This window comes from Oryctolagus cuniculus, chromosome 1, assembly GCF_964237555.1.
Source record: "Oryctolagus cuniculus chromosome 1, mOryCun1.1, whole genome shotgun sequence".
Classification (NCBI taxonomy): domain Eukaryota; kingdom Metazoa; phylum Chordata; class Mammalia; order Lagomorpha; family Leporidae; genus Oryctolagus; species Oryctolagus cuniculus.
Window position 1 is genome coordinate 13,246,269 of NC_091432.1, and position 26,245 is coordinate 13,272,513.

Sequence of the window (26,245 nt, forward strand, 5' to 3'; positions counted from 1 at the left end):
AACCCGGTGTGCCGGCGCCGCTAGGCGGAGGATTAGCCTAGTGAGCCGCAGCGCCGGCCCATTTTTGGGGTTTAAATCACTCAGTCTACATTTTGCCTTGGCACCCAGTACAGACTAATACATGCTTCTTGGACTTTGTTTTTAGCTCAAGATGAGAGAGAGAGAGAGAGAGAGAGAGAGAGAGAGATTTTAGTCTGAAAATCAAGTTACTGATTTTTATTGTGATTACTGATAATTTTGATTTATTTTTGCCGTATTCAAAACTCTCTTTCTGCAGTCTCATGCTTCCTTGTTTGGTTAATCCATGTGCACGAAGAGGTTTGGGAAATTCTGTGTTGACTGAGCCATGCAGGATTAGCTCAGGGAGCCTGGCCTGATTTCATGGCAATGGGCAATGGGTGGGAAGGTGTCAGCTGGGGGTGCCAGGGTGTCTGGATCCCAAACCCTGAATGAATGACCTGTCTGCATACAGGACCTGCCTGAGGTACTATTTTGAAACAGGCAAATTTTAGGGTGACAGAATGTAGCTGTTTTCTTTTTTTAAAGATTTATTTATTTATTTGAAAGTCAGAGTTACACAGAGAGGAGAGGCAGAGAGAGAGAGAGAGAGAGGTCTTCCATCCGATGGTTCACTCCCCAGTTGGCCGCAACGGCTGGAACTGTGCCGATCCAAAGCCAGGAGCAAGAAGCTTCTTCCGGGTCTCTCACGCAGGTGCAGGGGCCCAAAGACTTGGGCCATCTTCTACTACTATCCCAGGCCATAGCAGAGAGCTGTATCAGAAGAAGAGCAGCCGGGACAAGAACCGGTGCCCATATGGGATGCCGGCGCCTCAGGCCAGGGTGTTAACCTGCTGAGCCACAGCGCTGGCCCCTGTAGCTGTTCATATAGCTCCTAGTTCCTGATTTTTTTTTTTTTTTTTTTTTTACCTAAGACCCACCACAATCCAAAATGATGTGTTTTCTGTCTTTCCCAGATGTTACACTCATTCAAGTCAACATAACAATCAGGTCTTAGGAGTTTAACAATCTGATTGGATTGATTCATATTAACCTATAACAGATCTACCCCAGGCTTCCAATGAAGAACGGGGATGTTTTTGAAAATTCATTAACTTGTATAATTCTGCAATTTTTGGGATTTCACACTTTAAAATCATATCAAATATAAACATTAAGTTTTGTGGGGGCTTATCATTTTTTTAACAGAAAGATGGGAGTGAATGTTGGTTGATCACTAGTAGCTTTTGCCCCTAGGGCCAGTTCTTACAAGATTTCTTGCTTTATAGAACTTTTTTTTTTAATCTTCATCTACATCTGGACTTTTAGGGAAAAAAGGAAAATTCCAAAGGTTTTTTGCAAAGCTGCAATGTCCATGGTGGTCTAAATTCAGCGGTAGAGTAACAGTGAATGGCCCAAAAGGTCACTACTATATGTTATTCCTGAAGTTTTAGAATTAGATTTATAAATCGGCACATTTTGATTATTAAGTGCTTATAACAGTGGCTTGCATGTGTTTTCTGATTTCTCTCTCTTTTTTTTTGCCTGACCCATAAGTCTTCAGTGGTGGAAACACAATGGGCTGAACTCAAAATGACTCACAGGAAGCACCTGAGCCAGCACCACTCTTCTCTAATGAGTAGCAAGAAAGGAGTAAGGGAAAGGAGGCATACCAATGTGGTAATGCAGAGATCCCAGGTCTATCAGACTGTTTCCTTCACTACAGTGATGATGTCAGCCCATGCAGCCACCTGTTTGGGATTTCACCTTTCACGCCCTGCTAATCATTGAACCGCCACATTGACTCCATTGTATGAATCCATAAGCCACAGGAGTATTTACAATAGACGATCAATACAGACTGGATATATTGTTCCACGATATTATGAGATCCCTCCATTTATCTTCCAGATAGTAGATTCTATCAAGCCAGTTTTATTAAGAATTTGCCTTTTCAATTACATGTTACTGGTACTCAATTCTTTCCAACACATCATGCATTTTGAGATTGTACCCCCACCTTGCCCAGAATATAAGTGTTCCAAGATCATGCTGTGTCTTTCAGCACTATCTTATCACATTAGAAGAGTTTCTGGAATATCATAGATGTCCAATAAACACCTAGTAATGAAGCAAACTGTTCTGTGCCTTGCACTTCAACATTAACAGAGGGCATTCCCAAGATGGCTAAACAGAACCACTGTTCAAACAAGTGGAAGTCATTTCTCTGGGTAGCACATCCATTGATGCCAACCACATGGGACCACAAAGAAACCACTCTGCAGCACAGATCTGCTGGATTTTTCATTCTCTTTCAGCACAGGGAGGTAAAATGGAATATTGTTTTGCTGCAAATATTTCAGGTAATACATCATCAGCTGTCTCAGTTTTCCTTGGCTGTGGTATCTTTCCAGGGTATAAGCCTTCCCCACTTCACAGGTGGAATCCATGACAACCCATGTAACTGGATCCCCTTCTGCACCCTGCAGACTGTATGCAGGCAGGGTCTGTATGCAACGCTGGATGTAATGCAGGCTCCTCTCATTCCAGCCTGAATGCTAGTTTTCATTTACCAGCCCAGCATGGGAAATGCACAGTTGGGAAAATTTAAAATTGGGATCCTCACTGTGAAAATAAAAAACAAAAGTTTTCATCCTCCTTCCTGTAATGTCTGGATACCTGTCCATTCTGGAGCTCCAAGTTACTCATCTCCTTGCCTAACACCCACTGTTGGAAAGTTGCTCATTTTGACTGTTGATAAGCTATCCATCTCAATGAATGAACTCATCCTCTCCTTATGCAAAAACTGATTTATATGAATAACAAAGAATGTTTAAAGAATAACAATACTTCGGAAAAGCCACAGGAGTGATTAGCACATGCTTTTGGTACCTCTGAGGTTGGTCATCTGGATGCTCCGTCTCACACCAACTGTCTGGTTTGCTCCTGTTGGAGGTACTGAGCTTCACTGCTTGAGACCCTGGCAACCCATGTTAGAGTGCTGACTCAAGTCCCATCTGCTCCCATCTCCAGTGGCATTAACTCCCTGCTAAAGCACCTGGGAAGAAAGTGGATGATGGCTCCAATACTTGGGTTCCTGACGCATAGTTGGGAGTCCCAGATGGAGTTTCTGGCTACTGTCTTTGACCTGGCCCAGTCCTGGCTGTTGCAACCATTTGGGGAATGAACCAGTGGATCAAGGAAGTTTTCTCTGTGTCTCTCAGTCTCTTTCTCTGTCTCTCCCTCTCCCTTTCACTCTGCCTATTCTTAAAATACATATTAAAAAGTGGCAAGTATCAGATTATTTTACATTTAAATTGTACCTATGCCAAAATTGAGTACATAGTTTGAGTATTAGACCATGGTAGCAGACAGAAAGATCTCAGACTCCAAGTTGATAAAGAAATAACAAAAAGCAGATTTATTGACCATGTTTGCTTATGAATACAGTTGCAAAAATTCTGAATAAAATGTTCAGTAGTATATCAAAGGAACAGTAGATGTGAACAAGTAGCATTTGTTTTAGAAAGTCAAGAATGGCTTAGATCAGATCTTTCAGTGTGGTATATTAAAGGAGGAAAAAGTAAAATGAGGACATAAATTGACAAAAGAAAAGGAAAATATATGAAACAGTGGAAAATCCAGTCTGTATTTTAAGAAAAAGTTCTATAGCTGTAAAGATAAACAAGCATAGTTCTAAATCTGAGTTGTTACCATTTCATTAAAATCAGGAATGAGAGACCAGCATTATGGCACAATGAGCTACTGCAGCTTGCAGCACTGGCATCCCATATTGGAGTGTGGGTTCAAGTCCCACTTTCTCTGTTTCCAATACAGTTTCCTGATAATGTGCCTAGGAAAGAGCCTGGTCCAGTCTTGGCTGCTGCAGCCATTTGGGAGTGACCCAGAAGATGAAAGATATATATATATATGTGTGTGTGTGTGTGTGTGTGTGTGTCCCTCTTTCTTTGTTGCTCTGCCGTTTGAATAAATAAATAAGCAAATCCTTAAAAATGTCAGGAATATGTCAGGAATGAGACAAGGCTAGAAATATTGGTATTGTTAGTTGATGCTGTTTTTTGTTTGTTCTATAGCTTGCAACAAGGCAAGAAACTAAATAACCAATACAGATACTTTTTTTTTGATAGGCAGAGTTAGACAGTGAGAGAGAGAGAGAGAGAGAGACAGAGAGAAAGGTCTTCCTTCCGTTGGTTCACCCCCCAAAATGGCTACTATGGCTTGTACACTGTGCCGATCTGAAGCCAGGAGCTAGGTGCTTCCTCCTGGTCTCCCATGTGGGTGCAGGGCCCAAGCACTTGGGCCATCCTCCACTGCCTTCCCAGGCCACAGCAGAGAGCTGGGCTGGAAGAGGAGCAACCGGGACAGAATCTGGCACCCCAACCGGGACTAGAACCCAGGGTACCAGCACCACAGGCAGAGGATTAGCCTAGTAAGCCGCGGCGCCAGCCACCAATACAGATACCTTAAAAGAAACAGCAAATCAGCTATGTTTATGGATTACAGTATTATGTATTTGGAAAATCCACTGATTCTGACAAAATAATCCCACACAAACAGGATTTTAAAGAATAATGTGGCATATTTGAAAATTAGTAGCACAAATTAGAAATCAGTAGACAAATAATATTTAGAAAAAGAAAAGTCACTTAGTAGTATTAAAAATAATACAAAATACCAAAGGACAAATTTAATGGAAAGTCATATGGTTTACCAAAGAAAAATATTAAAATTTTACTGAAGGACGTAATAATTGATAAAATAGAAATTACATATCATGTTTACAAATGAAAAGATTTTGTATCAAAAATACCAATCCTTCAATAAGTGTTGAAAAATATCTAATCCAATTCCAATGACAATTCCAATAGGTATTCAAAGTTGTTGGTGGAGAGCTGGAAAAATGGAAAAATGAGCTTAATTCCATAAATCTCTTAAGTTTGTAATAAATCCTATAAAATTAAGAAAAGTTTTCAACAGTTTTTTTCATACTATTTATTGAACTCTTAAAATAGAGTTAATTATATGTGTATGAGGTCAATTGAAAATAGATCTCAGTAAAAAAATAAGAGTGGAGATAGGAGAGGGAGGGGACATGGTGGGAGGAATCACCACGTTCCTAAAGTTGTAATTATGAAGTATATGAAGTCCATAACTGTAACGCTGTATAGTTCTGCATACATTTTTATGGAGTTACTTCTAAGGGCACAGTTCAAAACTTGCCAAGGGACCCCAAATCCCCATAAGCTGGGTGGTAAAAACACCATCTTAAGTGTTAGAGTGACCATATGGATAGGATTAAGTGTCTGGTACTAACAATAGATAGAATTAAAAATGAATGAATGCTCCAACATGGGAAGCAGTCTATACAGCAGACTCATAGAATGATAGTTGCTTTAAGTAGCGCTCTGACCTCAGAATCAGCCCTTAAGGTATTTTGGTCTGGCTGAAAAGCCCACAAGAGCATTTCAGGCATGGAAAGACAAGACACTGTGGCAAAAAATGTCCTACATAAAGGATCTTGGTGGGTGAGTCCCTAGTGGAAAGAAGTGGTCATCAAAGAAGGAGGTACTTTTCTCTGAAGGGAGGAGAGGACTTCCACTTTGCTTACGGCCTTGTCTAAATACTGACAGAGTCTGTGGACTTAAAAGGTTTCCATAGCCTAGGCAGCTCATGTCAAGAGTCTCAGGTGATCACTGACATCATACATAAAAAATGTGAATTGTTAAATTAACAGTAAGAGTCACTATGCACTAACTTCTCATGCAGGACCTCTGTACTCAAAGAGTTGTATTATAATTATGTGTATGGGCTCACAAAATATGTATCATTCTTGGGTGCTTCTTTAAAGTTAATTAAGTTTCTAGAAAAAAAGAAGTGAAATTAACTTCAAGATGCAATGACTTTGAATAGTCCTTGTCTTGACTGTTAAGGAGCAATATTTTTTTGTATGTGCAAATTTTTGAACTCTTTACTTAGTATAGAGTTCGTCATCTGTGCATAAAGTTAATAAAAAATGGATCTTAGTAGAGAATAGGACTGGGAATGGGAGATGAAGGAAGGAGGAGTGGGAGTGTGTGTGGAAGGGTGGGTATGGTGGGAAGAATCACTATATTCCTAAAATTGTACTTATGAAATGCATGAAGTTTGTATTCCCAGTGAAATAGCACAAGCAAACACTAGTAGCACATATATATATGTATATATGTGTATATGTATGTGTATATATGTATATTTATATGTATATATGTGTGTATATGTATATAAGTGTGTATATATGTATATATATATACACACACACAAACATGCATGCCATTTGACAAAAATACTACTGAAGTTTCGGTAGTGGTATGATTTATTTAATAAATAGTATTAGCATACTTATTTAGCCATATAAAAGAAAGATATAAAATAAACTTAGTTTGCTAAAGTGACCTCTACTTTTCTAAGCTTATTGCAGCACTATCTCCAATAGTCAAGAAATGGAAACAACCTAAGTGTCTAGCAACTGAAGAATGGATAAAAAGAATGTGATTCACATGCACAATGTGATATTACTCAGCCATGAAATGGATGAAATCCTGTCATTTGCAACAAAACGGATGTACCTGGAGGTCACTATATTAAGTGATGCAAGCCAGGCACAGAAAGTCACCTATTACTCATGTATAGAATCCAAAAAAGTTGATCTTATAAAAGTTGAGAGTAGAACAATGATTACCAGCTGGACATAGTAGGGAAAAGAAGGGATAGGTAAAAGTTGATTAACCTGTAGTCACTCTAGTTTCATAGGAATAAGGATTTATGATGTCTATTGCTTAGTAGAGGGACTATAGATAAAAATAATATGCTGTATGCATTTTGATTAAAGGTAGAAGAAAGGATTTTGAAAGAATTCACTATAAGAAAAAAGTTTTTCAGTAGATAGATATGTTTACCCTAATTTGAACATTGCATAAGATATACATGTATCAAAGCAGCAAATGATACCCAATAAATATGAATATGTATTGTTTTTAATGCATCAGTTAAAAATAATCTTAATTAATGTAATTCAAAAATGTATTTCAGAAGAAATGAAGATTTAAATGTAAAAGTAAAAATTAATCCAAATATTTAACAGAAAATAGGAAAACATTTGTTTAATCTTAGAACAGAAAAAGTCTTCCTAATTAAAGAACCAAAAAATTCAGAAGTCATGGATGAAAAGATAGCATATTTCAGTACAAGAAAATTAAAAGTTCTCTACCAATTGGGAATTTGCAGCATGTGCCTCAGGTTAATATCCCTAATATCCAAAACATCTTTACAAAATTCAATAATGACACAAAGACCCAATACAGAAGTGGTCAAAGTATATGAGTAGATAGTTCAGAAGTAAACCTCTGAAGACTTATTACACTAGGAAATAGTGTATAAAAAGGCACAAAAAACAATGAAATCCTGTCTTGCAACACAATGGATGCAAGTGGAAGCCATTATGCTTGTTGAAATAAGCCAGTTCTCAAAAGACAAATATTATATACTTTCTCTGCTAACAGATAGTTAATAAAGAATACAACAAATATATATGAATGAAATGAACATCTTGTGATTGATTAATGTTTTCAGCCCTTGCTTATACTTCTGTGGAACTGTGTTCTTTCTACTTTTTAATTACTGAGTATAATGGTGATTGGTACATTAAGCCTGTGATTATAGAGTGAATTGTAATTATGCCTTTTCAAAAATTAAAGCAAAAAGGAAGGAAGGAGGGGGTTTGAGGGAGAGAGAAGAAGAAGAAGAAGGGAAGCATGGTTATCTTAGTATTGTACCTATGAAATCTGTTTTCTTTATATTACTAAAAATTAAAAAATACATTCTTACATATAGTTTCATAAGTTGTAAAAATGCAAATTAAATCTAATAAGATGCCATGTTTTCAACGAGGAATTTGACATAAATTAGAAGAAGAGCTAAGTGTGAGTGTTTGGCTTAGTGGTTAAGACACAGCTGAGGGTGTCTGTGTCCCATGTTGGAGTACCTGGATTCGACACCCACCTGTGCTCTGAATACAGCTTCCTGCTAATGCAGACCCTGGAAGGCAGTGGTGATGCATTGAGTGATTGGGTTCCTGACACCCCGCGTGGGATATCTGGATTGCATTCTTTGCTCCTGATTGGCCATTGTAGGCATCTGGGGAGTGAACCAGTGGATGAGCTTTTTCTCCCTCTCTCTCTCTCTCTCTCTCTCTCTCTCTCTTTCCTGCTCACTTTCAAATAAGTAAATAATAAAAATTAATTTAAATGATAAGTAGTATGCAGTGCTATGGACAATCAGAGAAATAGTTCTTTCATTTATTGCTAATGGGAATAAAATGAGGACAATCTTCTGAGAAAGTAATCTGGCAATGTCTTCTAGAATGAAAAAAAAAATGCTCTTCAACTTGATATTACCCTTCCTGGAAATCCTCTGTGTTTCAAGAGTCCCCAGGATGTAAAGACACATGTACAAGGATGTTTACTGAAGTAACATTTTGTCGTGGCAAAGAATTAAAGGAAGCAATTTGAATCCAATAATGGGAGAATGGCTGAGTAAATTATACTATATTCACTCTATAGAGTACTACGCCATTAATAAACGTGAGTTAGTGTTGCAGTAACTCCATGGAATATTATACAATTATTCAGTATTCCAGTAATATATTTGTTGGCCTAAAAGTATGTCCATGATATCCAAAAGGCAAATTACAAAGTTATGAAATGAGAGGTATCCAGTACCAAGTTGGTATGAGTAAGGACACTGATTCCCTCAAAGCATGAGAAAGGAGGAGAGAAAGGCAGGTGAGGTGAGAGGTGTTAACTTATTAAAACAATGTGGTGTTCTTCTATTTGTATTAATAAACAGCATATCATACTTTTGTGATTAAAAAGTAAATTTGGCTGGTGCCGCGGCTCACTAGGCTAATCCTCCGCCTTGCAGCACCGGCACACTGGGTTCTAGTCCCGGTTGGGGCGCCGGATTCTGTCCCGGTTGCCCCTCTTCCAGGCCAGCTCTCTGCTGTGGCTCGGGAGTGCAGTGGAGGATGGCCCAAGTTCTTGGGCCCTGCACCCCATGGGAGACCAGGAGAAGTACCTGGCTCCTGCCATTGGATCAGTGCGGTGCGCCGGCCGCGGCGGCTATTGGAGGGTGAACCAACGGCAAAGGAAGACCTTTCTCTCTGTCTCTCTCTCTCTCACTGTCCACTCTGCCTGTCAAAAAAAATTAAAAAAAAAGAAAGAAAAAAAATTAAATTTAAATATTTTCTCAGTAAATTCTTCTGTATCCCACCCCTAAATGTTCTTATTCAAAACAGAATTGACTTTTAACACTGAAAGAAACATGATATGCTATGGAATTAGACCAAATGAATGTATTTCAAAGTAAATTGCTTTATTTTACAATATTTCAATATTTTATAATATATGTGTACCACAGACCTTCTATATTTTTAAGTTATTTTTATTGACACATTGTTTAAAAATTACTCATGTTAAAAGCAATGAAATATGAAATCATGGACTTGATGCTATGGTTACATTACTCAAATGTGTAAAATAACTACAAAGTTACTGGAAAAAAGAGAGACTTTATCAATTACCATTACTTAGCATACCACATTTTTGAAGGAATTGGGTTTCTATGGAATTTGATAAACTAAGCATTAATGTTCAAGTGCAAATTGTCTGGAAGCCAGGAGATTAAACAAAGATTCCCAAGGGAAGATGCCCAGAAGGAAGCTACAGAAATGTTCAGCTCAGCCTGCTTCCCAGCCGCTGCTCACCTCCCTTCCATAGCTGGAGCCACTTAACTGCTTTCCACACCCCAGTCCTGACTCAGTTTGCAAACTACGCTTGATCTGGAGTAGTTCATTTACTTGGAGACTCAGCTTTTGAACCCAGAGTGAAGCTGGGTTGGCTTTGAGGCTGCAGCTCACTGATTAAATGTCCTCAGAACAGGGGAATCACACAGGCTTTTGGGCAAAAACAAATCGTTTTGCATTTAAGCTTAATAATTTACTCCTTGTGTGACCTCACCAATGTGCAGTAACACTTGTAATGACGTGCTATGCGTGAAGGTTTTGATACCCAGCATCTAATTTAAATATTGGGTTATCATATGGGGAAGATACTCTTATTCCTTCTGTTCTACAGGTGATGGGACTGGGGGTCAGAGAAGTGTCTGTTACACAACTAGCAAAATCCGCAGAGCCAATTGAACATGAATTCAACTCAGATATGGTCTTCTTCGGTCTCACGACTTAATCCTTGTCTCTAAACTGGAGATGCCAATACTCACTTTGTAAGGTTGTGTCTGAAGATGCTTTTCACTAACAGGGGAAGTGCTTCCGCATAGTTGGCATGCAGCAATAATGAATCCCCTCCCTGGTTCTGGTGAGACAGTTTTTACTAATGGATTTCTGGGCTTTTGTTTTTAAGTGACTATTTTGGTATCCCATTAGACTCCTTTCAGATCCTGTGGCTGACTCCTGCCACCTCTGTTGGTTCTCCAATCTGCTATCATCAGCTTTGTCTTCCTCCCCTCGGTCTCCCTCTCCTGTTCCTCCTGCCTTCTTTCCCCTCCCTTCTTCCCCCTTTCTTCCCTGCTCACCTGACCTTACCCTGATGTGTCCTATGCTTTTTACAGACAGTGTGAGCATGTGGAGCTCATCTGAGTGGCCGACTACTGAAAGAGTGTCCTTAAAATAACCCAGATTTTCTTTTACCCTTGGGCTGTATGGAGCTGACCATTCCCAATGATCTTTGTGTGACTACCTGTTTCTGAGGCCGGACAATGACTGTGTGGTACTCAGGCCAGGAGTCCACCAGCACCTCCATGTTGAAGGGGTTCCCATGGTTGATGTGATACACAGAGCCATACACCTGAAGGAGGAACAGAGGGACTGGCAGAGGCTGGGAGGGTTGCATTGCTGTCCTCAGAGACGGAGACCTGGATGTGATGAGGAAGGGAGAAACAGAGACCAACAGAGGGTTCTGGGACTAAGTGAGTGCTAACAATGGGATGAGTAGTGTCTCTAGGACCATATGGTTGGAGGAAAAGTCACCTGCAAGCAAGCAGAACTCACAGATGTCCTTATGGTAACAAACAGGCAGGGCGCACTACCTGGGCACTTGCTAGACTCTTAGGACTTAACGTTGTATGGATATATTTAATATTCACAAAACATTATGAGGAAGGTTCTAATATTATTCTGTACTCACAGATGAAGAGACCAAGGCACCAACATGTAATGAACATATCCAAAGCCACCCAAAAAAAACAATGTCAGACTTGGAATGCACACCCATTTAGACTGGCTCCAGCTGCCATTCTCCATTGTTTTTCCAAATCAATGACAAAACCTGCAGATTGGGCCCAACTGCCTGTTCCTGAGAAGCAGCAGGTGCTCCAGATGTGTGGTCCCCACCCCCAATTCATCCTCACTTGTGGCTCAAACCTCTGCAGAAAGTCAACAAGGAAGGACAGGAATTAGGAACCTGCTATTTTGTCATTCTCAACACCCCCACTCCCACAACCTGCTGTCCCTTCACGTTCAGGGACTCAGGGGTGCTCCTGGCCAAGGATTTACACAGGGTCAGCAGATTCTTGGGCTTGTGCAGCAGCAGTATTTTGTATATGTGGTGATGTACTTTAGTCCTTGAGCTTCTCAAGAAAAAACTGAAAAGATAAGAAGTTGAGGGATAGTGTTAGGTCACCAAAGGAATTAAAAATGCACTGTTTTTTATTTGACAGGTAGAGTTAGGCAGTGAGAGAGAGAGAGAGAGATAGAGAGAAAGGTCTTCCTTCTGTTGGTTCACCCTACAAATGGCCGCTATGGCCAGCACTGTGCCGATCTGAAGCCAGGAGCCAGGTGCTTCCTCCTGGTCTCCCATGTGGGTGCAGGGCCCAAGCACTTGGGCCATCCTCCACTGCCTTCCCAGGCCACAGCAGAGAGCTGGACTGGAAGAGGAGCAACCAGGACTAGAACCCGGTGCCCATATGAGGTGCCGGCAGCATAGGCAGAGGATTAACCAAGTGAGCCACAGTGCTGGCCCCAAAAATGCACTTTAAAAATATCCATTTTGGTAACAATTATCATCCTTATTCTGGGGACACTGAAGCTCAGAGAAATTTTGAAAATTCCTCACATTCTTCTAGAACTAAGTGGCAGTGTCAGGTTTTTTTTTTTTTTTAAGATTTGCTTGAGGCCGGCGCCATGGCTCACTTGGTTAATCCTCCACTTGCGGTGCCAGCATCCCATGTGGGCGCTGGGTTCTAACCCCGGCTGTTCCTCTTCCAGTCCAGCTCTCTGCTGTGGCCCAGGAGGGCAGTGGAGGGTGGCCTAAATAATTGGGCCCCTGCACCCTCATGGGAGACCAGGAAGAAGCACCTGGCTCCTGGCTTTGGATAGGCGCAGCGCCAGCCATGGCAGCCATTTCAGGGGGGTGAACCAACGGAAGGAAGACCTTCCTCTCTGTCTCTCTCTTTCACTGTCTGTAACTCTACCTATCAAATAATAAAAAAAAAAGTTTTGCTTGAAAGAGAAAGAGAGAGAAAGAAAGAGAAAGAGAAATCTATCTACTGGTTCACTCCCCAAATGGCTGCAACAGCTGGGGCTGGGCCAGAGTAAAGCCAGGAGCTTCATCAGGTCTCTCACGTGGATTCAAGGACACAGGACTTGGGCCATCTTCTGCTGCTTTCCCAGGTGCATTATCAGGGAGCTGGATTGGAAGCAGAGTAGTTGGGACTCAAACTGGTGCCCACACAAGATGCTGGTATTGCAGGTGCAGCCTAATCCAAGAAGCCACAATGCCGGCCCAGAGTCAGATTTTTGAAACCACATATGAATGAATCCAAAACCTATGGTCTTCCTCTTTAATAGTTATTCCATAATCTTTTCAGTGCTCTGTCAATCATCTGTTTTTCAGCTCATCTTCGGAAATTTGACTCTAGTTTTACAGCGGCCCCACCAGGACCTCCAATCATGGCTTTTTCTTCCTCTATCAACCAACTCATATCCTATACTCTCTTTTTCATAAGAGTAAATGTTGAGAACCATTGAAGTCATTTCATCTACATTCAACCCTCTTGAATCTATTTCACATTATTGTCATCTTGCATGGAACAATCACAAACTTGGTTAAGTTCAATTCTCCACCTACACTACACCTATACTGTTGCGCAGGGCTTTCACCTGTACTGTTGCCTGTAACCAAAAAAAGCACACATTGGTATGGGAGTTATGGTAGAGTGGGTTAAGCCACCATTTGGTACACCTGCTTTCCATATTGGAGTGCCAGATGAAATGATTCAAGCCTCAGCTACTCTGGTTTTGATCTCGCTTTCTGCTAATGTGCTTGGGGAACTGGTAGAAGGTGTCCCAATACTTGGATACCTTCCACCCATGTGGGAGACCCAGATGGAATCCCAGGACACTGGCTTTGGCCTGGCTCAGTTCAGGCTGCTATGGGAATTTGGGGCGATACCCAACCCTATCTCCATCTCTCTGTCTTCCAAATAAATAATAATAGAATTTTTTAATAAAAATCCACATATTCATGTTGACTGATCTTAGTTCAGGTTTGTGACTGTACCACTGGTGGGCTCTTGTGACTGCCAGGAAATCCTATTATCTTTCCTCAGTCTATTTGTTCTCCTACTGACTTAGACAATGATGCCACCATCCCCTTTCTCCTCAAACCCATACTTCTTTTCCATATTGACTCTCTATAGATGGTATTACTTCTGATTTAATTGAGAAAATTTTAAATAGAAATTCCTTAGACTGCCTTGTGATGACTTTCTATTTATCACATCTTCAGTCCACAAGATCTACCTCTGTCCTGTTACTATTGATGAACAATCCATTAACTTATCCAAAGCCAATTTCTGCATTTTAGTACTACATCACATTCCTTTTTGTCTTCTGAGGGATATGATTTTAGCAAGTCTCACACTTTTGTCTGTATCAAATTTTCTAGTCAGTGTAGATATGATGCTACTTTTTCTTTTATACAGAAATAAAACATTCTCTTGTTCACAGCTTCTTATTCCAGTTACCCCCCCCACTTTTGTCCCCTTTGCATAAAAATTCACCGATTCAATTCTATATTCATTATATCCAATCCTCTTCTAGTGTCTAATGGGGTTTTGCTGGCACCATTCTACTGAAACTCCCTTGCTAAGGTCATCAGTGATTTCTATGTTATTAAAGACAATGGTCAATTCTTGCTCCTCATCTTACTTGATCTTTCTGAAGCCTTTGACATATTGATCATTTTTAATGTATTTTATTCATTTTTCTTCCAAGACAATACACCATCAGTTTCCCTCTGAACTTACTGAATACTCCTTCTCAGTGGACCCCTCTATTCTCCCAAATATCTTAATGTTGGGTCACTTCAGTGCTCAATTCTTGGTCCTCATTTCTGACTATATTTTTTTTCTGGTGATCTTACCAAGCTCCATGACTTTATATAATGCCTTCAAATATCATGTGAGAGGTCAATACACACAATATATGCAGTCACATATTAATGCACAGAAGGCTGAAAGGAAGTCCAAAAGTCCATGAGTGTTGTGTTCATGTACTACTTTGTTTCACAAAGACCTGACTTGTGCTGCACATTCTATCTGTTTCTGTAATAATTATGCCACTTTTTTCTCTTCTATATTCAAATACCCCCCTGCCTTCCTCTTATAGAATTACTTAGGATTATACTTTAGGGTTCACCACCTAAATGATACCAGGATATCCTCCTCATCTCTTGATCACATTTGTAAAGTCATTTTTGTCATATAACACAACATTCAAAACATCTAGAGATTTGAATCTGGATGTCTTGGGGGGGGGTCATTATTTAGACTACTACATATGAATATCAAGTGTAGGTTTATCCATGAGCAAACTTAACTCACACTTTCAGAATTTAAATGTTCTCAGCCCTAGAATAGTATTTCTAAATTTCAGATCTAAACTCTTGGAAGAGAGATTTATCCTAACTTGAAAATTTAATTATCTAAAATCCTATCAAACATGACTTATGATCAAGAAACTATATAAAAATTGCTAACCAGGGCTACCATTGTGGCACATGGATTAAGCCACCACCTGTGACTCTGGCATCCCATATGGGCACTGGTTCAAGTCCTGGCTGCTTCACTTCTGATCAAGCTCCCTGCTAATGATTCTGGGAAAATAGTTAAATATGGCCAAGGTGTTTGGGCCCCTGTACCACATGGGAGACCTGGATGTAGTTCTAGGCTCCTGGCTTCAGTGTAGCCCAGCCCCGCCTGTTGCAGCAATTTGAGGAATGATCCCACAGATGGAATTCATTATCTCTCTCTCTCCCCCTCTTTTCTCTCCATCTCTGCCTCTCTGCCTGTAACTCTGCCTTTCAAACAAACAAATAAATCTTAAAGCAATTGCTAATCAAAGAACATTCATGTAAGTGTTTGGGAAGACAAGTTACCATGTATGGTATATTGTTAAATTTCAGTTCACAATTGATCACACTGATAGGTCTAAGAGTCAAAGGGATCACACAAACAAGACTAGTGTCTGCGAATACTAACTGATAGAATAAAAAAGGGAGAGAACGATCCAACGTGGGAAGTGGGATACAAACAGACTCATAGAATGGCAGATGTCCTAAACAGCACTCTGGCCTCAGAATCAGCCCTTAAGGCATGCAGATCTGGCTGAAGAGCCCTTGAGAGTATTTTAGGCATGGAAAGCCAAGACATTCTGGCAAGAAAAAAAAAAAAACTAAATGAAAGATCTCTGCGAGTGAGATCCCAGTAGAAAGAATGGCCATCAAAGAAGGAGGTACCTTTCTCTGAAGGGAGGAGAGAACTTCCACTTTGACTATGACCTTGTCAAAATAAGATCGAAGTCAGCGAACTCAAGAGGCTTCCATAGCCTTGGAAACTCATGACTAGAGCCTAGGGAGATTTCTGACGCCATAAACAAGAGTGTCAAATTGTTAAGTCAACAACAGGAGTCACTGTGTACTTACTCCTCATGTAGGATCTCTGTCCTTAATGTGTTGTCCAATGTGAATTAAAGGTATAACTAGTACTCAAACAGTATTTTACACTTTATGTTCTGTGTGGGTGCAAACTGATGAAATCTTTACTTGATATATACTAAATTGATCTTCTGTATATAAAGATAATTGAAAATGAATCTTGATGTGAATGGAATGGGAGAGGGAGTGGGAGATGGGAGGGGTGTGGGTGGGAGGGTAGTTTTGGGGGGGAAAAGCCATTGTAATCCATAAACTGTACTTTGGAAATTATATTTACTAAATAAAAGTTTAAAAAATTTTAGGTAAAAGGGAGCTAACATTTCATCTTCAAAATACCCTTTTTTCTTACAGATAGTGCCCATGTAAGCTGATAAAGGATGATATAATCAGCCTATGAGAGTGTACCACTGCATTAAACAATCCTATTACTCTATGATCATTTTCTTAACAGGGAGAGCTCCCAGGCACCCTGCCTGAACATAGACAGAAAATTAGGCTCTTGGCTCTTCTCTGGACTCCATTTCTCATATCCTAATTTATATGCCAGGACTTGGTTCTTGTGATTGGTTACTCTGGAAGTTATGGCACACCTTGGCTCTATAACTTAAATAGTATCTTTGGTTTAAGATGGGATTGAAAGGGTCACAGAAACACAATAAAGTGAGTGAGAAATAACCCCATAATAACAATAACTTGCATCTAGAAAATACTTCATAAGTTTCACACAGCATTCTAAGAGCTTCTCATACTTTAATTTATTTAATACTCACAACCACTCTGAAAGGTAGGAATGGTTAATATAGGAGAAAAGAAAACAACAAAGAACATTTACAACCCTTGATACAAGACCACCCAACTAGTAAGTGGACAATCTCGGAACTAAGTTCAGTTCACATGGTTTGTAATGTTGTACTGTTAACCTCTGCTATATAACTAATGATAGATGATAAAGCCCTAATAAAAATTAGCAAGTAAGCTGAAGTGTACCTCAGTTGTCTTACCTATAATTGGTAAGAATAATATTATTATTTTATTTTGCAGAAAGGAAAGAGCCCAAATAAAATGCTCACTACTGTGCATCTTGCAAGATTAAAAGTGCTTACTTTTCATTTGGATCTGGAATTACAGTGACATCAAACTCTGAACAGCAGTATCCTATTGTTTGACTATGATGCAGTTTGTGATCCTTTACTGAAATCTCTCTACTTCTAGGATTATTCCCAGGAAATCAACTCAGTAAGATCATCTATTTTTAGCTAATGAATTCTGACTAGTATAAAATTAACTCTAGAAACCATTGCACAAATCTCTGGTACTTGCCCCAATTCCCCAGGCTTTTTATTAGACTTATGTTGGCTAGATGACTTCTCTTAAGGGAACATCAACACAAAATGTTGAACCCAGACATAGAATTTCTTCACAGGTATGTATGCTTCTGTGCAATTTTTTTAGTATCCACAATTCCCTATGAAGCTCAAACTAGATGACTCAAACGTTGCTCCTCTATGGAAGACAAAATAAGAGAAACACAGAAATTGCTTTGTGTTGCCTTTTTCCTTTGAACTCTAACACTTATTAAGAGAAGAACATGACCAGACTCCAGAAACAATCACTTGTTGCTAAAAATTTACAAAGTTGGTTAGTTAAGAATATTTAGTCTCAAGTAACAATAATCAGCTTGAGCTACTTTGAGCAAAAGCAAAAATTTGAAGTTAGGATAAATTGAAAAAATATGATATAGACTACCAAAGACAGGAATATAGATCAACTCTAGGAAGAAGGTAGACCTGAAAATGGGAAGTTGACTAAAACCATTCTTTATCTTTGTCTTCCTTTCTCTGGAAAGACAAGCTTAAGGAATTTCTTTCTTTCTTTCTTTCTTTCTTTCTTTCTTTCTTTCTTGCTCTCTCGCTCTCTCGCTCTCTCACACACACACGGGGTTTCATCATCTAAGGCAGAAAAAGATCTAGCAGATGGTGAGAAATTTCAGCAAGGTAGTTGCATCAGCCTAACCTGAGGACTTTTGTCAACTGGCACTTGAAGATCTCACATCTTGAATTACAGGAGACTACAGATGTACAGAAGTCTTTGGTGGGTTGAAATGCCTGTTTGTGGCAGGCAGAGAAAAGCACAGACCACAGATATCTGTGTCTCTGTGCCTGAGTACACTAAGCAAAAGTCAGGAAGCTGGGAGGATCATAGTTCTTCTACTTTTAAAAATAACATTATTTTTAGTGGAAAAATTATAATTGTATACACAAAACTAAAGAGCAACTACAAATCAAAAGAAGCAATTCACAGAATGAAGTGATAACCTACCGAGTGGGAGAAAATATTTGCAAATGATATATCTGATAATGAATTAATATTCAAATTTTTTTTGACAGGCAGAGTTAGACAGTGAGAGAGAGAGAGACAGAGAGAAAGGTCTTCCTTTTCCGTTGGTTCACCCCCAAAACGGCCGCTACGGCTGGCGCATTGCGGCTGGCGCGCTGTGTCGATCCGAAGCCAGGAGCCAGGTGCTTCCTCCTGGACACCCATGTGGGTGCAGGGCCCAAGGACCTGGGCCATCCTCCACTGCACTCCCAGACCACAGCAGAGAGCTGGACTGGAAGAGGAGCAACCTGGACAGAATCCGGTGTCCCGACGGGGAGGGGGAGTAGAACCCCAAGGTGCCAGTGCCGCAGGTGGAGGATTAGCCTAGTGAGCCGTGGCAGTGGCCAATACTCAAATTTTACAATCACCTCAAACAACTCAATGACAAGAAAATAAATAACCTATTTTAAAATAGAAAACTGAACTGAATAGACATTCAGCAATGAAAACACATGGCTAAAAGTTATTTAAAAATGCTCAGCATGGCCGGCTCCGCAGCTCAATAGGTTAATCCTCCACCTAGCGGCGCCGGCACACTGGGTTCTAGTCCCGGTTGCCCCCCTTCCAGGCCAGCTCTCTGCTGTGGCTAGGGAGTGCAGTGGAGGATGACCCAAGTGCTTGGGCCCTGCACCCCATGGGAGACCAGGATAAGTTCCTGGCTCCTGCCTTCGGATCAGTGCGGTGCACCGGCTGCAGCGCGCCAGCCGTGGCGGCCATTGGAGGGTGAACCAACGGCAAAAGGAAGACCTTTCTCTCTATCTCTCTCTCTCACTGTTCACTCTGCCTGTAAAAAAAAAAAAAAAAGCTCAGCATGAGGCCAGCTAAAGCTGCTGCCTGCAGTGCCAACATCCCTTATGGGCACCAGTTTATGTCCTGACTGCTCCACTTCTGATCTGCTCTCTGCTATGGCCAGGGAAAGTAGCAGAAGATGGCCCAAGTCCTTGGCCACCCTGCACCTGCATGGGAGACCTGGAAGAAGGTCCTGGCTCCTGGCTTTGGATCAGCCCAGCTCCAGCCATTGCGGCCATCTGGGGAGTGAACCAGTGGATGGAAGACCTCTCTCTCTCTCTCTCTTCTCTCTCTCCCTCCTCTCTCTCTCTCTGCCTCTGACTCTCTGTAACTCTGCCGTTCAAATAAATAAATAAAATCTTTAAAAAAAATGCTCCGCATCACTAATCATCAAAGAAATGCAAAACAAAACCATAATTAGATATCACTTCACACTAATTAGAAGGGAAATTATGAAAAAGGTGAACCATAACAAACGTTGGTGAGCATATGGAGAAATAGTAACCCTTGTACATTGTTTGTGGGAATGCAAATTAATGCGGCCATGATGGAAACCAGTTTTCAGTTTCCTCAAAACATTAAGAATAAAGCTGCTACTTGATTCAGAAGTAACACTTCCGATTATACAGTTTTGTGTTACTTGATGATGGAGATGCAGCTAGAGAAATGTGTCATTGGATGATGTCATCTTTGTGTGAATTTCTTACATCATACTTTCACAAACCTAACTGGTATCGGTCAATGACTTTATGTAGCCTCATGATACCGTCAAGAGACTCTACAGATACAGATGTATGAGACTGCTACTGCTGTAACACAACACGCTCATTCACAGTATACTTCTTTACACATAGAAGGAGTACATTTTATAATAATGCTAAAAATTAAAGTACAGTAAGTCCATAAGGTAGTATCATAGCAATTTATTATTATATATTATGCACTGTTTATTATTGTATGTGCTATGTATTTCTCTGAATGTTAGCACAGACTTGTTTATATCAACATCAGCAGAGACATGAGTAACATGTTGCATTACAATGTTACGATGCCGGGGATTGTGCTGTGGTGTAGCTGGTAAAGCTGCTGCCTGAAGTGCCAGCATTCCCGGCTGCTCCACTTTCAATCCAACTCTCTGATATGGCCTGGGAAAGCAGTAGAAGATGCCCAAGTCCTTGGGCCCCTGCACCCAAGTGGGAAGACCCGGAAGAAGCTCCTGGCTCCTGGCTTCGGATCAGCACAGCTCCGGCCATTGCGGCCAATTGGGGAGTGAACCACCAGATGGAAGATCTTTCTCTCTGCCTCTCCTTCTCTCTCTGTGTAACTCTGACTTTCAAATAAATAAATAAATCTTTTTAAAAAAATGTTTGGAGGTGTAAGTAAGAAATACCTCATTTGAAAAATGTTATGAGCCCATTATGTTGCTTGGCAATGGGATTTTTTCAGCCATATTAAAATTTTATCCCCCCCAATGTTATATATGTGGACCATGACTGAACCAAACATTTTATGCAGTGCACAACTATATAATCAAAAAAAATGTAAACAGTATGTTGAAGAGAAACCTGTACTCCTGTGTCCATTGCAGCAGTATTTACAATAGCCTAGATAAGGAATCAATTTAAGTGTTCATCAATAGATGAATAAAGAAAATATATATTTATGTACACACATATGCATACATAAGTACAATGGACTACTACATAGTTTTAAAAAGAAGAAAATTTTGTCATTTGAGACAACATAGATGAACCTAGAGGACATTACATTAAGTGACGTCTTCTATCTGCTGGTTCACTAGTTTATGCTGATTTTTCTAAGTTGTGTCTGTCCAAATGTCCTATGTAAATTGACTTGAGTTCTCAGGTCACTGCTACCTGTTTGGCACTAGATGGTGCCCAAAGCCCAAGTTTTTAACAAGTCTCACAAGGATTCTGGGTTTGGCGGATAGGCTCACCCAGATTAACCTAGGGGTGGGGGCAGATTCCAGGATGGAACCCAGACCATGTGGGAAGGCAGATTAGGGACTCACATCACAGAACTCATGAAAGGTACCTCTTGTAATATGATAAGGCTGGAAAGTCTCTAATTTGGTGTCCCTTTTGTAGAGTAACCAGAATTTTCACGCTGGCCAATATTAGTTCCACACCAGAATTTTTCTCAGGCTCACTTCAGGGCATTTAAACCTATAGGCACCCATCATGTCCCCTGTGAACTCAGACAGGAACTCTTCCTGAAAAAAAAAAAAATTCTGGAATTATGGGGAAGTCTGCTGCCTACCATTAGTCTCACTTTTTCCAGTTTAAAAAACTATGAGTCTAGAGGAAATTTTCTGCTGTGCATTTTCTGTTGGAGAGGGTTATGGTTAGACAATTCTGTTTTTCTTATTATCTAATAACAGTTTCTCACTGCTCTGTGATTGAAGTGATTGCCACAGCCCACGTTTTGAATTCTTGGATATTGTAGCCGCTAATTTTATCTATGACCAGTTGGCTACAATTCATTGGTTTCCTTCTAGGGTTCTATTCTGTTCCATTGGTCTATGTGCCTATTTTTATGCCAATGTTTTGCCATGTTAATTTGGTAGCTTTGTAATATATTTTAAGGCCAAGTAGTGTGATGTTCTTGTTCTGTTCTCTTTGCTCAAGATTACTTTGGTTTGTGGTTCTACAAAGGGTTGTCTACTATTTTTTCTAGTTCTGTGAAAAATGTTATTGATTTTAGATAGGGATTGAGTTGAATCTTCAAATTGCTTCAGATAGCATTGACATTTTAGTGATGTTGAGTCTTTCAATCCATGAACACAGAATGTCTTTCCAATTCATTATGTCCTCTTCACTTTCTTTAATCAATGTTTTCTAGCTACATTTTAGAAATATTTCATCTCTTCAGTTAAATTTATTTTGAAATGTTTTATTTTTCTGTAATTATTGGAAATGGGATTGTTTTCTTGATTTCTTTCTTTCTTTCTTTCTTTCTTTCTTTCTTTCTTGACAGGCAGAGTGGACAGTGAGAGAGAGAGAGAGAGACAGAGAGAAAGGTCTTCCTTTGCCATTGGTTCACCCTCCAATGGCCACCGCTGCTGGCACGCTGCGGCCGGCGCACCGCGCTGATCCGATGGCAGGAGCCAGGTGCTTGTCCTGGTCTCCCATGGGGTGCAGGGCCCAAGTACTTGGGCCATCCTCCACTGCACTCCCGAGCCACAGCAGAGAGCTGACCTGGAAGAGGGGCAACCGGGACAGAATCCGGCGCCCTGACCGGGACTAGAACCCTGTGTGCCAGCGCCGCAAGGCAGAGGATTAGCCTAGTGAGCCGCGGCGCTGGCCCGCTCTTGATTTCTTTTTCAGATAATTGACTATTGGTGTATAACAGTGCTCCTGTATTTATACATTGACACTGTATCCTGAAACTTCACCAAATTCATTTATTTCTAATTGTTGGTGCAGTCATTGTGGGTCTTGGTGCAGTCTTATGAGGGTTTTCTCTACATAACATCATGTTATTTTTTATTTTTTTAAAGATTTATTTTATTTATTTGAAAGAAAGAGTTACAGAGAGAAGTAGAGACAGAGAGAGAGGTCTTCCATCCACTGGTTCACTCCCCAGATGGCTGCAACGGCCGGAGCTGTGCCGATCCGAAGCCAGGAGTCAGGAGCTTCTACTGGGTCTCCCACATGGGTGCAGGGGCCTAAGGACTTGGGCCATCTTCTACTGCTATCCCAGGGCATAGCAGACAGCTGGATTGGAAGAGGAGCAGCTGGGACTAGAACCGGCGCCCATATGGGATGCGAGAACTTCAGACCAGGGCTTTAACCCACTGCACCACAGCGCCAGCCACCTCTTTAATACTTATTCTTTAAATGTCTCATAATTCAGCAGTAAAGTCATCTGCTTCTAGGCTTCTCTTTGATGGGAGATTTGTAGTTATTATCTCACTACTCATTATTTATCTGTTTATGTATTCTATTCCTTCACATTTCAATTTTGGTAAGATATATATGTCCAGGGATTTGTTCATTGTCTAGGTTTTCAAGTTTGTTGCTGTGTATTTACCCATGTTAACCTCTAACAACCCTTTGTGTGATTTTTGATGTAAGTTTTGCATTTCCCTTTTCATTTATGATATCATTTATTTGAATCTTTTTTCTTAGTCTATATAAGGTTTTGTCAATTTACAGAGTCAACTCCTCATTTTATTTCTTTGTATGTTCATTGTCTATGTCATTTATTTATGCTCTGAGTTTTATTATTTCCTTATGTTAATTTCTGGTTTTACATCTACTTTTTTATTTTTTTTTATTTTTTTTTTAATTTTTTTTTTTTTATTTTTTGACAGGCAGAGTGGACAGTGAGAGAGAGAGACAGAGAGAAAGGTCTTCCTTTGCCGTTGGTTCACCCTCCAATGGCCGCCGCGGCCGGCGCGCTGCGGCCGGCGCACCGCGCTGATCCGATGGCAGGAGCCAGGAGCCAGGTGCTTTTCCTGGTCTCCCATGGGGTGCAGGGCCCAAGCACCTGGGCCATCCTCCACTGCACTCCCTGGCCACAGCAGAGGGCTGGCCTGGAAGAGGGGCAACCGGGACAGAATCCGGCGCCCCGACCGGGACTAGAACCCTGTGTGCCGGCGCCGCTAAGCGGAGGATTAGCCTACTGAGCCGCGGCGCCAGCCATACATCTACTTTTTTTAAATTCCTTGAGTGCTGTGATACATTGTCTAATAGATGTATTACTGCTATTTTGATGTATTCAATGATTTCTATACACTTCCTATTAGTACTGGTATAGCTATATTCCATCGGTTTTTGTATGGTGTGTTTCCATTTTCATTTATTTCCAGACATTTTAAAACATTTTTTAAATTTATTCTACAACCTATTGGTTGTTCAGGAGTAAGTAGTTTAAATTCTATGCATTTATGCAGTTTCCAAAGTCTTTCTTACTATTGTTTTTCAGCCTTACTGCATAGCATTGAGAAAAGATACAATACATGATTTCTATTTAAAAAATGTTTTGAGACTTGTTTTGTGAACTGTGATGTGATTTCCCCTGGAGAACATTCCATGTGTTATTGAGAAGAATATGCATTTTGCAACAGTTGGATGTAGCATTCTATAGATTTTTATCACTTCCAATTACTGCTGTTTCTTTATTGATTTTCTGTCTGTATTGTTTGTCCATTTATATAAGTGAAGTCCTCTTCTATTAAGTTAAGTCCCCTACTATTAATGTATGGGAGTGCGTCTCTCCCTTAAGCTATTAAAATATGCTTCACATATTTGGAAACTCCAACATTAGATATTTTTTATATTTATTTATTTATTTATTTGAGAGGTAAAATTACAGACAGAGGGAGAGACAGAGACAAAGGTTTTCCATCCACTGGTTCACTCCCCAAATGGCCACAACAGCTGGAGCTGGCCCTATCCATAGCTAGGAGCCATGTGGATACCGGAGCCCAAACTCTTGGGCCATCTTCTGCTGCTTTCCCAGGACATTAGCAGAGAGCTGGATCAGAAGTGGAGCAGCTGGGACATGAACTGTGCCCATATGGGATACCAGAGCCACAGGCGGAGGTTTAGCCTGCTATGCCACAGCACCAGCCTCGGCTACATATGTTTAGAATTGTTATTTCCTCTTGCTGGAGTGAACCATTTATCATCCTACAATGACCTTCTTTGTCTCTCATTACGGTTTCTGATTTTAAATCTAATTTATCCTATAGAGTCATGGCTATACCAGCTTTCTTTTGGGTTACATTTGCTTGAACTCTCGATTTTATTCTTCCTCTTTCAGTAAACGTAATCCTCAGAGATGAGTTTCTTGTCAGCTGCATATTCTTGACTCTTGTTTTTTATCCATTCATTTATTCTAATTTTTTAATTGGAATATTTTATTCATTTAATATTAAGGCAATATTTGAAAGATAATGTCTTACTACTGTCATATTAATACTTGTTTTCTAGTTTTTTTTTTTAAAGATTTATTTTATTTATTTGAAAGACAGAATTACAGAGAGAGGTACAGACAGAGAGAGAGGTCTTCCATCCACTGGTTCACTCCCCAGATGGCCGCAATGGCCGGAGCTGCACCCATCCAAAGTCAGAAGCCAGGAGCCAGGAGCTTCCTCTGGGCCTCCCACATGAGCATAGGAGCCCAAGCACTTGGGCCATCCTCCACTGCTTTCCCAGGCCATAGTAGGGAGCTGGATCAGAAGAGGAGCAGCTGGGACTAGAACCAGCACCCATATGTGATGACGGCACCTCAGACCAGGGCCCCAACCTGCTGCACCACAGCACCAGCCCCTCTAGTTTTATTGTGTTCTTTATTTTTTTTTCTCTCTCAATTTTCCTTTGTGCGTAAGTGATTTTTTTCTCTAGTAATGTGCTTTAATTTCTTTCTTAAAATTTTTAGCAAGGTTATTTTAGATATTTGCTTTTGGTTACCATGAGGGTTATGAAAACATATTTTGTTTATACCAAGCTGTTTTGAAATTATTACAATTTGACATAAATTCTAATAAGAAAAACTAAGAAAGAGATAAGATATATAATTAAAGAACTCAGTTGCTCTCCATTTCTCCCCACCTTTGATTTTTTGGCTGAGCCAGCCGCCAAGAGTTTTAATCTAGGTGTCCTATGTGGGTAGTGAGAGCCTAACTACTTGAGCTATCACTTGCTGTTTTCCAGGGTGTGCATTAGCAGGAAGCTGGAACTGGGGAGAGAGCCAGGTTTTGAATCCAGGCATTCTGATATGGGATACAGGCATCCCAAGAGGCATCCTAACCTTCGTGCCAAACGCCTTCCTTGCAAGTTTGTTTTGACACTTGATATAAAACAGAGGTGAGTGCTTGGTACAAGTGGTTAAGATGGTTTGGGGGCCGGCACCGAGGCTCACTAGGCTAATCCTCTGCCTTGCGGCGCCGGCACACCGGGTTCTAGTCCCGGTCAGGGCGCCGGATTCTGTCCCGGTTGCCCCTCTTCCAGGCCAACTCTCTGCTGTGGCCAGGGAGTGCACTGGAG

The 26,245-nt window shown here is 40.5% G+C and overlaps 1 protein-coding gene across 1 annotated transcript; it reads right to left on the reverse strand.

Moving 5' to 3' along the window:
- Positions 1-2,216: 2,216 nt before the first annotated feature.
- GLYATL1 (glycine-N-acyltransferase like 1) lies at positions 2,217-10,871 on the reverse strand. Its single transcript, XM_008273304.4, is given in 3 exon segments — positions 2,217-2,622; positions 2,890-2,977; positions 10,760-10,871. Coding segments are annotated over 3 exon segments (606 nt in total).
- Between the last annotated feature and the right edge of the window lie 15,374 nt (positions 10,872-26,245).